At 49.3% G+C, this 13450-nt stretch overlaps 1 protein-coding gene across 3 annotated transcripts in view; it reads left to right on the top strand.

Moving 5' to 3' along the window:
• The first annotated feature begins 1402 nt into the window (after positions 1–1402).
• The window catches only part of RBM26 (RNA binding motif protein 26), a 116289-nt gene continuing 104241 nt past the window's right edge, over positions 1403–13450 (top strand). For all 3 annotated transcript variants that reach the window (XM_044286177.1, XM_044286178.1, XM_044286176.1), the window contains exons 1-3: positions 1403–1693; positions 11454–11572; positions 13083–13219. In XM_044286177.1, coding sequence (XP_044142112.1) covers positions 1635–1693; positions 11454–11572; positions 13083–13219 — 315 coding nt within the window. In that variant the 5' untranslated portion in view covers positions 1403–1634. The remainder of the gene's footprint in view (positions 1694–11453; positions 11573–13082; positions 13220–13450) is intronic.

The following is a 13450-nucleotide window of genomic DNA, read 5'->3' as shown; positions in this document are numbered from 1 at the left end:
CGAGTGGAATTATGCCGGTTTCTACGTTAAATAAATCATTATAATGGTACAAATCCACAAGCAATTTCAGGGACCGCGCTGATATCAGCAGTTTAAGCTCCTTTTTTTGATAAGTTCCTGGGACTGCTGTGGATCTGCGGTCCTATCACGGCTGGTGCATTCCGGATTGGTCAGGAGGTCCATTTGTGCTGCTCTGCAAATTTTCTTTTATCGCTATCTTCAGTATAGGACACAATAAGAGATTGGGGGGGTTCTGACATCTGGGAGCCCTGCAGATCAACTGTTAGAAGAGCTGTACATTGTATAGCAGCTCAGCTCCATTGACTTGAATGGGACTGAGCTGCAATACCTAGCACAGACACTAAGCAATGTACAGCGCTGTTCACCTGGGAAGCTGCAGCATTCACCAAAGCCGGAAACAGCTGGTGACCTGTGGATATTCATCAATTTTATATGTCAGATAACCCCTTCAGGCCCCTTTCACACGATTGGCTCCGGATGCGTTCAGTGAAACTCGCACCATTTGCAAGCAAGTTCAGTCAGTTTTGTCTGCGATTGCGTTTGGTTTTTCCACGCGGGTGCAATGCGTTTTGCACGAACGTAATAAAAAAGTAAGGCTTACACACAACATCTCTTAGCAACCATCAGTGAAAAACGCATTTCATCCGCACTTGTTTGCAGATGCAATACGTTTTTCACTAAAGCCCCATTCACTTCTATGGGGCCAGGGCTGCGTGAAAAACGCATTCTATAGAACATGCTGCGATTTTCACACAACACAGAACTGATGCGTGAAAAAAATGCTCATGTGCACAGACCCATTGTAATGAATGGGTCAGGATTCAGTGCGGGTGCTATGCGTTCATGTCACGCATTGAACGCACGCGGGAAAACTCGCTGGTGTGAAAGGGGCCGTTAGCTAGATATGACACCTGCGGCACTTGCTGGTTCTGTTACCTTGTACAGACAATAGCACAGAAGACACATATATGGCATCAGATGGGCACCAACACCTAAGGCTCCAGCAGCAGAGCAGGGCAAAATGCCGCTGCATGCTGTGGTACTTTGTCCAGCAGAATGGGTGCCCCCCATCTATCTGGACCCCCTTTAAACCCAAAAGACGCCCTTGACGAGGTCTGTCGGCGCCATTGGTGTCAGTCACATGGCGGATCCTGCGCTTCCCTTCTTTTTTGTTTGCTGCCTCGGAAATGAATGTGCAGAAGTGCTTGCTCTCGGCTAGATTTAGTCCACCCCCTTTACATGCTGCTCCCGGGATGACTATAGTACTGTCCCACTGAGGGAATCCCACTGCACAATGACGGCTCCTCGCCTCCACGGCGCATGCGCGCGCTGCTCCCGTGCGTGCTCTCCACGCGATGACGTAGAATCCTGCTGTCGCGATCTCTGGTGGCAGCCATCTTACACCGCTGGCTTCAGCCTTGCATTGGAGGGGTTGTGTTTTACCATTGGTAACGTTACCGGGGTAGAGTTGTATTCACCGCTGGGAGCACTGGGGAGGCGACCTGTCTGCGCGGTGACACGAAGCGCTGCCCTGAGCCTGACGCCACACCAGCAGGCCTGACTCGTGCGTTACCGCTCCAGCTGCTCTCCGGCCCCGGGAGAGAGGCACAAACATGATCATAGAGGACGTCGAGGCCTTAAAGCACTGGCTGTCTAAGACCTTGGAGCCCATGTAAGTGCTGCTCGTGTGAGGTGTGTGCATGTAATGGGTTAATGCATCATGTGACCTCCCCCCCAAAAGCCTGAGCTGCCTGCTCTCCTCACTGTAGAGCTGAGTGCTCCTGTGAGGTGTGTGCATGTAATGGGTTAATGCATCATGTGACCTCCCCCCAAGAGCCTGAGCTGCCTGCTCTCCTCACTGTACAGCTGAGTGCTCCTGTGTGTGAGGTGTGTGCATGTAATGGGTTAATGCATCATGTGACCTCCCCCCAAAAGCCTGAGCTGAGTGCTCCTGTGAGGTGTGTGCATGTAATGGGTTAATGCATCATGTGACCTCCCCCCAAGAGCCTGAGCTGAGTGCTCCTGTGAGGTGTGTGCATGTAATGGGTTAATGCATCATGTGACCTCCCCCCAAGAGCCTGAGCTGAGTGCTCCTGTGAGGTGTGTGCATGTAATGGGTTAATGCATCATGTGACCTCCCCCAAGAGCCTGAGCTGAGTGCTCCTGTGAGGTGTGTGCATGTAATGGGTTAATGCATCATGTGACCTCCCCCCAAGAGCCTGAGCTGAGTGCTCCTGTGAGGTGTGTGCATGTAATGGGTTAATGCATCATGTGACCTCCCCCAAGAGCCTGAGCTGAGTGCTCCTGTGAGGTGTGTGCATGTAATGGGTTAATGCATCATGTGACCTCCCCCCAAGAGCCTGAGCTGAGTGCTCCTGTGAGGTGTGTGCATGTAATGGGTTAATGCATCATGTGACCTCCCCCAAGAGCCTGAGCTGAGTGCTCCTGTGAGGTGTGTGCATGTAATGGGTTAATGCAGGGATGTCCAACCTGCATCACTCCAACTGTTGCACTTGAATGGGTCTGCAATCTGGAACATATGGTGGGGAGTAGCGGCATGGATCGGACACACTATGGATTGCTTCTGTAGCTTTTCTGTCTGCACTATTTTGCGGTTTGGAGGCACAGATTGTGAACTTCATCCAAGTGAGTGCGTCCGAAGATGGCGGGCACGCGGTCAGTGCCCGTGCATTGTGGACCGCAGTCTGCAGCATTGGCACGGCCGGCACATGTTCATCCTTAGGCTGGAACTACACTGTAATTGTGGCAGTGCCACCATTAAACTGAAAGGGGTTGCAGGCGACTTGCAAATTACCACAACCCAAGAATAGCGAAAAAAAATAATCTAACACTACTGGATTATTTAGTGATTCTGGGCTTGTAGGTGCGCTGTGACCTCATTATGTTCAGTGGACGCAGTGCTACACAGTGATCCTTAAAGGGATTCTGTCACTAGATTTAACCCTATTAAGCTAGCTGACATTAGCGATGTGCTAATGTCAGCTAAACCTGTCTGTCTGCCAGCCCGGTGCTCTGGTGAAATCTTGTGCCGTTCAGTATTCGGCGCAGGCGCGGTGAGGAAGCTGGCAGCCTTCGAGAGTCTTTCATTCACCGCGCCAGCGCCAAATTTTGAATGCCGCGAGATTTCACCAGAGCACAGGGCTGGCATATTATAAAAGTAAAATTTCTGGCGTAACAGGGGCATAGATAAAAGTAGGAATAGGCTAATGTCAGCTAGCTTAATAGGGTTAAATCTGGTGACGGAAACCCTTTAATTGTCACATGTGCCCCTAGCCTTCTAGGGAGTGATGGGTGCCGCCTGTGCCCCCAGCCTTCTAGGGAGTGATGGGTGCCGCCTGTGCCCCCAGCCTTCTAGGGAGTGATGGGTACCACCTGTGCCCCCAGCCTTCTAGGGCGTGATGGGTGCCCCCAGCCTTCTAGGGCGTGATGGGTGCCCCCAGCCTTCTAGGGCGTGATGGGTGCCCCCAGCCTTCTAGGGCGTGATGGGTGCCCCCAGCCTTCTAGGGCGTGATGGGTGCCCCCAGCCTTCTAGGGCGTGATGGGTGCCCCCAGCCTTCTAAGCCCCCCTGTCTGCAGGAAGCTCCTGTGTATAGCACTTTGCAGCGCTCTCTGCTAATGGAGACTGTGCGGTGGTCTGTGACCTCTACTGCTCGCAGTGATGGAGCTTGAAATGGTCAATGACGTCTCCAGTGAGAGTGAGTGTATTAATGGCAGGGACACTGTCACCAGTTTGTATAGCCCTACATTCCAGGATCCTAACGTGGGGCCCCGGGCACATCATATGGTGTCCCTATTGGGCTCAGTTCACATCTACACTTCTCTTCATTACTCTGGTCTTTCATAGAAGCAGAACTGTAATGGGGTTTATCAGTTTTCCATCATGGAGCCTAGCATTTCTAACAGAATCTGCGACAGCCTCCGATGCATGTGTGAACAGAGCTTGATGTGGCCTGTGGAGGAGATTTGGAGGCACATAGAGGTACTGTGTGGCCCCGGAGATTTCTAGGGCTGCAGTCTTAGGCTGTATTCACACGTCCGCAATGTGTTTTGCGGATACACGGAGACACGGATCCGCAAAACACGGAAAGCGGCAATGTGCTTTCCGCATTTTGCGGACCGCACATTGCCGACATAATAGAATATGCCTGTTCTTGTCCGCAATTGCGGACAAGAATAGGACATGTTCTATTTTTTTGCGGAAACGGAAGCACGGATGCGGAAGTGCGGATCCGCAAATGTGGATGCGGACAGCACATTCCGTCCCCATAGAGAATGAATGGGTCCGCACCCTTTCCGCAAAATTGCGGAAAGGATGCGGACCCATTTTGCGGACGTGTGAATGGAGCCTTAGAGTCCATGTGAGTTTGATCCTGAATATATCTTTGTGCTTGAGCCCTGAGGAAAAATCCAGAGTCCCTGTGGTTCCATACTTCCCGCTGTGTCACTGCTAGAGGCAGTCCCCACAATCTATACAGCAGGAGGAGCTGAGCAGATTGATCCAGATCTGTCCTAATGAACTTTAAGGGGGATTCCGGTTACAGAAATGTTCTGATTCAGTAAAATGTGTAATTTATACATTTATATCCATGCTCTTATTAACTATTAGATAAGTGTGGCCCTACCACGGGGCCCTGTACCCCATGGAGCTCCACTGACATGGACGGAGCGGCTGGTCAGATGCAGACCGCTGCTTCATTCATTTCTATGGGAGTTTTGGATATTGCCAAATGCTGTACTCTGTGGTCTCCATAACTCCCATAGAAACAAATAGAGCAGCGGTGCACATTTCTGACCAGCCTCTCCGTCCATTTCAGTGGATCTCCATGGGGTACAGGGTTCTCGTGATCGCTGGGGGTCCGAGTGGTAGGGTCCATGTAATAAAATGTATAAATTACCAGTTTTACTGAATCTCTTTCCATATAACTATCAGTCTCCTGCTGTAGACCATGCTGCCTGCAGACTGCATAGCCTTTTCACAGTGACAGGTTCCCTTTAAGTAACAACACAATAAAATAAAAAAATGTATATAAAGGGATTATTCCTACCGTTAATTCGGTTTCCACTAATCCTTCATGACGGCACCAAAATGGAGGTTGCTCACCTTGTCCCTATAGGGACAGGAAACAGAGAGGGTTAAAAGGGCCCCTCCACTCACACACCCCAGTGCTTTTTTCAAATTACTACCAGGATGTGAGATAACAAACCCATCACCAAAATTATAGGGTGAGAGTTACGGTGGTGCCGTCATGAAGGATTAGTGGAAACCAAATTACGGTAAGAATAATTCCTTTTTCCATGGCATCCCCCCTTCATGACGGCACCAAAATGGAGCCATACCAGATAAGTTGCTCTAGGTAGGGACCATGGCCTGAATGACCTTACGTCCAAAGGAACAGTCCTTGTTGGCCAACCCTCCAGTCTGTAATGACGGATGAATGTGTGAAGGCTTGACCATGTAGCCGCCCTGCAGATTCAATCTGGGGATGCGTCTGCTCTCTTGGCCCAGAAAGAAGAGACTGCTCTTGTGGAGTGTGCTTTTATTGCAAGAGGACAACCCTTCACTTCTGCCTTGTAAGCCTGTATGATGGCCAATTTGATCCACCTACCAACAGTGTCCTTTGAGGCCTTCTTGCCTCTATTCTTACCCCCATACTGAACAAAAAGGTTCTCATCTAACCTCCACTCAGCCGTAGCTTCTAGGTACCTGAGAACTGTTCTCCTAACATCAAGAGTGTGAAACGCCTATTCTCTCTCATTTTTGGGGTTTTGACAAAAAGAAGGTGAAATAATATTTTGGCTTTTATGAAAATAAGAATACACCTTAGGGAGAAAATCTGGACGGTGTCTGAGAATAATCTTCTCATCTGAGACCCTAAAAAAAGGTTCTCTAATAAAAAGGGCTTATATTTCCCCTATTCTGCGGGCTGTAGAAACTGCAACTAAAAAAAGACGCTTTCCATGAAAGAAATGTAATTTCTGCCGCAAAAACAGGCTCAAAGGGACTTCTTGTTAATCCTGACAGCACTAAGTTGAAATCCCAACTGGGCACAGAGGGCCTATACCTAGGTTTAATCACACTGACATCTTTGACGAACCTCTTTACTAGCTTATCCTCAGCTAAAGACACCCCAAGGAAACTTGACAGAGCCGACACCTGTACCTTGATGGTGTTATAACTAAGGCCCTCCTGCAGACCTTTCTGCAAGAGGGGGAGCTACCGCAAGGGACTCTAAGCAGAGGGTACCAGTTCCTCTTGGACCAAGCTGGAGCTACCATAATCTCTTTCCCTTCCCTTATCTTCTTGAGAACTGCTGGGATAAGGGGAAATGGGGTAACGGCATAAGCCAGGTTCCAATGCCAGTCCAGCCCTAGGGCATCCAGACCTGTGGGGGAAAACTCCCCTGTTCAGGGAAAAGAACAAGGGGACCCTTCTGTTTTCGCTGGTAGCGAACAGGTCCACCTGAGGATCACTTCAGTTCTGGGCTATCCTCTCGAACGCAGCCCTGTGAAGCTCCCACTCCCCTGGGTCTACTCTACTTCCGCTCAAGAAATCAATCTGGACATTGTCCACTCCTCTCGGGTGTACAGCTGTGATGGAAAGGACAGTCTTTTCTGCCCAGGAAAATATCTCCTTGGTGAGATTCTGAAGATGAGGGTGACGCTTCCCACCCTGATGCCTTATGAAGGAGACTGCTGTTGTATTGTCGGAGTAAATCCTGAGATGTTTCCCGACTAGCTGACCCTGAAGGGACCTTAGTGCTTCCCAACCAGCCCTGAGTTCCTTGTAATTGAAGGACCTCTGACCCATCTCGGATATCCAGACACCCTGAACTGAGCCCCATTGGGACACTGCTCCCCAACCTGTCCTGCTTGCATCTGTAGTTACTGTCACTACAGGAGAATGGGACCAGAAGATTCCTACAGAGAGATTTCTCTTGTCCTCCCACCAATTCAGGTATCCCCTAAACAGAGCAGGAGATTGGAAAGGCTGACCGGTGATGTGAACGAAGCCTAACTTTAAATAGTTCAGTGTTTATTCACACAGAACTTGCAGGATGACAGGCCGTAGTCTTGGTGTTTGTTCACACCATGGAAAGTCCACAGAACACAAACATTCACCTTGTTAGCAGTTTTTCATCAGAGGTCCCCAGCAGGCTTTAGGGGCCTGTTTTCCAGCATGCGGCACTCAGCCCTTTTGCACGGCACACGTCTACAGATCCCAAACTACAGATACTTCACTTTGAGATGGAGGATAATACACACCACCTGATTAATGGTGACTGCTTTTTAAGCTTCCCAAGACCCAGCCTGGAACGTGGGAGTAGCCACCCACCCAGCACTTTGGCTACTCCCAGTAAGAGCCGTCCCTGGTCGGCTTTACAGCCATACTAAAGCAATAATGACACTTCAGGAAAAAAAAACTTTTACCTCACGGAGGCCTAGAACCTTGGTGACACGTACCAACCATCAATGATGGCCCCTTGTTCCTTCCTACATACCTCCCCCCTTTGTTCAACCCTGAGGGGGTGGACACACATTAAACAGTGTACCCAGGACAAGGCATCCGCATTTCCTGGTAACCGGCCTGCACCAAAAATTTTAATTTTGCAAAGACAGAAACCACCGGGTGACCCAGGCATTTCTGTCCTTGGCATGGCTCATCCATTTGAGAGGGGAGTGGTCGTTTACCAGACAAAGCTTTCTCCCCAACAAATAATAACGGAGAGACTTGAGTGCCCACTTGATAGCCAGGCACTCTCTCTCCATTATACTATACCTGGTCTCGGCTCGGGTAAGCTTCCGGCTTAGGAAGACAACGGGATGCTCCTCCCCATTGACCTCCTGAGACAGTACAGCACCGAGACCAATCTCGGAGGCATCGGTCTGTACTATAAACCTCCTTCTGAAGTCGGGCGTCACCAAAACCGGGGACCCACACAGGGCCGACTTCAAAGCAGAGAAAGCCTTTTCTGCCTGCTTATTCCAGTGGACTGTCACTGACTTGCGACCCTTCAAAAGGCCTGTCAATGGTGCGGCCATTGTGGCAAAGTGGGGGACAAACCTCATATAGTATCCCACCATTCCCAGGAACTACTTTACTTGCCGAGTAGTGACAGGTCGGGGCCAATGCTGAATTGCCTCAATTTTGTTAGCCTGAAATTTGATAACTCTGCGTCCAATTGCATACCCTAGGTACTTGGTCTCTTCTAACCCTATTGCGCACTTTTCTGGGCTAGCGGTCAAGCCAGCCTTCTTAAGGGAGTCCACTACAGCCTGTACTTTAGGTAGGTGACTTTCCCAGTCGGTGCTGTGGATAACTATATCGTCCAGGTATGCCGAAGCGTATGTAGACGGAGTACAATGTGCATTAGCCTTTGAAACGTGGCGGGAGCGCCATGTAGACCAAAGGTTAATACCTTGCACTGATACAGCCCCTCTGGTGTGATGAAAGCCATTTTTTCCTTGGCAGCCTCCATCAAAGGTACCTGCCAGTACCCTTTGGTGAGGTCCAACACAGAAAAATACCGGGCTTGGCCTAACTTCTCAATAAGCTCATCCACTCGGGGCATGGGATAAGTTTGCGGAAGTTGTTACAGAATTGTAAAGTCCCTTCCGGCTTGGGTATTAAGAGTATCGGACTGGCCCATTCACTTTTTGACTCTTCGATGACACCTAGCTGTAACATCAGCTGCACTTCTTCCAAGATGGCTTGTCGCCGCGACTCCAGTACCCGGTATGGTTTTAACTGGATTCTGGCCTGAGGCTCAGTGACAATGTCATGTCGGATGATAAAGTGCATCCAGGGAGGTCCAAAAATACATCCGTGTTCCTGCTGACTAAATCCCTGGCCTCCTGAGTCTGTTTAGAAGAAAGGTTGTCAGCAATCTTTACTGTGGCAACTGCTTCCCTCATATCAGACCGCGGGACTGCAAACTCTACCCCGATGAAAATCCGGCTGGGGTCTCCCTATCTTTCCACGGTTTTAGCAAGTTTACATGGTACACCTGCTCTGGCTTTCTCTGCCCGGGCTGTTGTACCTTGTAGGTTACCTCCCCAACTTTTTCCAGCACTTCGTAGGGACTCTGCCCCCTAGCCAGGAACTTGCTGTCCACCGTCTGCACCAGAACCAAAACCCGATCTCCTGGGTTAAAACTTTGAACCCGAGCCTGGCGATTTATAGACCCTACTCTGGGCTCGCTGAGCTGCCTCCATATGTTCCCTAACCAGCGGCAACACTGTCTCTATCCCCTCTCGCGTTTTGAGTGACATACTCAATCACACTTTTATGCTGTGTGGGTTGTTGGACATGGCCAAAGAGGCGTGGGAACAACAACCCACGCAAATGTCGGCCATACAACAGCTCGAAGGGCGTGAACCCCGTAGAAGCCTGGGGCACCTCTCGCACTGTGAATATGAGAGAGGGCAGTAGCAGATCCCAATCCCTTCCATCTTTAGACGCCACCCGCTTTAACATGGTTTTTCAAAGTTTGATTAAACCTTTCTACCAGGCCGTCCGTTTGCAGGTGATATAAGTACTTCTGCAACTGTTTGATCTGTAGTAGTTTACGGAGTTCCCTCATGACCTTCGACATAAAATGGGTCCCCTGGTCTGTCAGAATTTCTTTTAGGTAGGCCCACTCGGCAAAAACATTTCCACTAACTCTTTGGCTAGGAGTTTGGCCGAGGTATGTCGCAGCGGCACCGCCTCCGGGTATCAAGTGGCATAGTCCAGGACTACCAAGATGTGTTGATGCCCTCTAGCGGACTTCGGTACTGGGCCTATGAGATCCAAAGCGATCCGCTCAAATGGAACCTCAATAATCAGGAGAGGGACCAGGGGACTATGGAAATTTGGCTGGGGGCTGGTTATCTGGCAGGTTGGGCAAGACTTGCAATACTCTTCCACCTCTCTGAACACACTGGACCAGTAGAACCACTGTAGAATCCTGTCCTGCGTTTTCAGCTGGCCCAGGTGTCGCCCAAGAACATGTTGGTGGGCTAACTCCAACACAAGCTTGCGATATGCCTTGGGCACCACCAACTGTTCAATATGCTCACCCCGTCGTTGATTTACCTGATACAGCATCTCCTGTTGAACCACAAAACGGGGGAACATAGATTCGGCCTCCAGTTGTTGCGGCTCACCCTCAACTACTATCACAATCTCCCAGGCTCGAGATAGGTCCTCGTGCTGTGCTTTACCAAAATTCTCTCCGGATACATTAAGGTCTGCCAACTCCGGACCCGGCGGCAAGGCCTCCACATCTCCGACCATCACACTTAGCGGGGTTGTCTCTTCCTCTTCCACCGAAGTGGCGGTCACCCCTACCGCTGGCTCTTCGGTCTCAGGTTCCCAGGGTTCTGGTCTCCCCCCTGAGCCGGGCCACTCTGCTAGGGTTATTCCTGTCTCGTGTGTTGGTTACTCACCTCAGGCCACAGTGACGGGAAACCGGGTAAGTGTCTCCCATATAGTAGTTCATACTGTAATTTTGTGGCGACGGCCACCTCACCTCAAGAGTCCACCTGCCGGCCACCGTTGACAGACAGACCAGGGCGGTGGGATAGTCCTTTAAGTCTCCATGAATGCACACCACGCCGACGCCAGTGATGGCCAGTTCGCCTTGTTCGCCCGCAAAGACATGCGGGCTGCCATCTTAACTCGCAAGTCCGGCGATGCACAGCTAAGCACTTACCTGTGCCTGTGCGCGAGCCGGTCTAAAACAAATGCGGTCACCGGGAGCAGGCAGTTCTGAGAACAGCCGCTGGGGGCCTTCATCGGGCTGTTCTCGGAACTGCCTGCTCCCGGTGACCGCATTTGTTTCAGACCGGCTCGCGCACAGGTAAGGACTTACCTGTGCATCGCCGGACTTGTGAGTTAAGATGGCAGCCCACATATGTTCGCGGGCGAACTGGCCATCAATGTGTACCACCAATCCGTCCACGTGAATGCTGGGGATACTAGCATCTGGACCCCGGTAATTATACATTTGTTGCTGGCCGTCCCATGAAGCTGGATGGGTTTAGAGCCCCCGTTCTGCAGTTAGGTGCTGCTCCTTGCTCCAGGACCTGCATTTATCAAACATTTAATGGAGTATGCTGTCAATGTGCAATACATTCCTAATATGGGGTTACCCCTTAATACTTGACATTCAGCCTGCAGTGAGGAGAATGCTGTGGTGGGAGTTCAGTGGAATAACCCTTAATTATCTTATGTCAGCAATATTTTATGTATATTGCTTGTATATAATGTAGAAAACCAAAACAGACATCTGAATGTGATTTGTAAAGCTGGTTGTGCTCGTCTGTTTGTCTGATAGAAGTTTTGTGCCATCTTTTTTTTACTTTTTTTTTTTTGTCAGTAGAAAATAGGAAACTTTTGAAAACTTTACTGGATTGTTTTCTTATTTCAGCTGTGACGCTGATCCATCAGCCCTTGCAAAATACGTTGCTGCGTTGGTGAAGAAAGATAAGAGTGATAGAGAGCTGAAGGCCCTGTGTATAGATCAGCTGGATGTTTTTCTTCAGAGAGGTAAGGCCACACAGTATACAGACTGCCCATTGTTGCAGCACATTGCACCAGACGCCACCTTTCACTTGCGCCTCATTGGCTAGCCCTACACTCGCTTCCCTGTGGGTTGATACAGAAGGCTATCCCCAGACTAATCCAGGCTATACAAAGCCTGAGGCCGTACCCTACTAAGGGACTCCCACCTGTGCAACTGCAGGAGGTACCACACTCGGACTATCCTCCAAAAATCTTTCAGTAGGCAAACATATCCTATATTTCCTTTGGCCAATCGGATATGTTCTCCCTCCAGCCAATCTATTTGGTGACTGGAGCTAGGAGGTTCCAGGTTCACTTTCACAAAGGCAAGATGGAGCCTAACAATCTCATAATCCTCCACTCTCCTTGTCCAGCTTCAGAGAAGGAATGTGAAGCCATAACCCAGTAGGAGGTCATCAGACTACAATTCTGCCATCAACACTCTGAAACACAGATCATGAATATAAGAAACACAAAAATGTCATATGTTTGTCCACTCCCACATGCACGGTCTCCCACCATGTGAGGTGAAGGCGTATCATTGGGATGCTCAATCACTTCCTGATTAGTGGGCGTTTGATCCTGGAGGTGCTGCCACACGTTCAGGTTTTTTAATGCACTTTTTGAAGCCAAAACCAGTAGTGCTTTGAAAAAAGTGGAGAAAATGTATCTGTCTTAATACTTTCTCTCCTGTTATGATCCAAAAACTGCCTAAAAAAGCCTGTGTGTGTTTCAGCACCCTAGGGGGCCACACACTAGTTGAAGGAATGTTCCCGTAAAGATTGAATGGGCTCAGCTGCGCATAGAAAAGCAGCCAAGGATCATGAGGATCTTCAAGAGTAGACCCCACCAGCCATAAAGTGATGGCATACCCTAGATTTACACCATCACTTTACCAGATGGCAGTAAACTTCTTCAAGATCTTCCTATCCATCCACTGTCCAGAGAACTGCACCATTCACTTAAATGGAGCGGTTTGGCAGTTTCTCTCCTGCTTTAGGGTCCATTCACACGTCAGTATGTGTTTTTTGCGGATCCGCAAAACATGGACACTGGCAATGCGGACTGCACTTCGCCGGCACTATCATAGAAAATGCCTTTTCTTGTCTGCAATTGCGGACAAGAATAGGACATGTTTTTATTTTTTGCAAAACGGAAGTGTGGATCCGGAAGTGCAGATGCGGACAGCACATTCCGGCCCCCTTAAAAATGAATGGGTCCGCACCTGTTCCGCAAAATTGCGGAACGGATGCAGACCCATTTTGCGGACGTGTGAATGGACCCTTACAGAGAAAAAGTAGGAAGGAAATTTGCCATTGGGGCTGGACCCCACTGATGAAGTGATGGCATGTCCCAATAATACCCACTTTCTATGAGAATGCCATGTTAAGGTGAAAATAACTTTGTGTGTGTTTTTTACCATTTGGCTCCTATGTTGATTTTAATAATATTTTGTTTTTGTTGTATGAATTGTACTTTTTAAACTTTCTTTCAGAAACGCAAAGCTTTGTAGACAAATTATTTGACGCTGTGAACACAAAGAGCTATCTCCCACCCCCTGAACCTACATCCACAGTAATTGTTAAAGAAGACCCCTTAGAAAACCAAGAAAAAGAACCAAAGATAGAAGAGGTATACTTGAGGAAATGCGACTAACTCCAAGTTATTTCGACTACTATATAAGGGATGCAGAAAGGAAAATCGTTGACTTCAGCGAAACCCCTTGACTGGCTTGTCCAGCCTTTTTAAAGGGGTTTTCCGAGACTTAAATACTGATGACCTATGCTCTGGATAGGTCATCAGTATCTGATCAGTGAGGTGCTGACACACAGGACCCCCGCCGATCAGCTGTTTGAGAAGGCA

The sequence above is a fragment of the Bufo gargarizans genome, chromosome 3, assembly GCF_014858855.1.
Source record: "Bufo gargarizans isolate SCDJY-AF-19 chromosome 3, ASM1485885v1, whole genome shotgun sequence".
NCBI classification, from domain to species: domain Eukaryota; kingdom Metazoa; phylum Chordata; class Amphibia; order Anura; family Bufonidae; genus Bufo; species Bufo gargarizans.
This window is presented reverse-complemented; position numbering and strand designations above follow the sequence as displayed.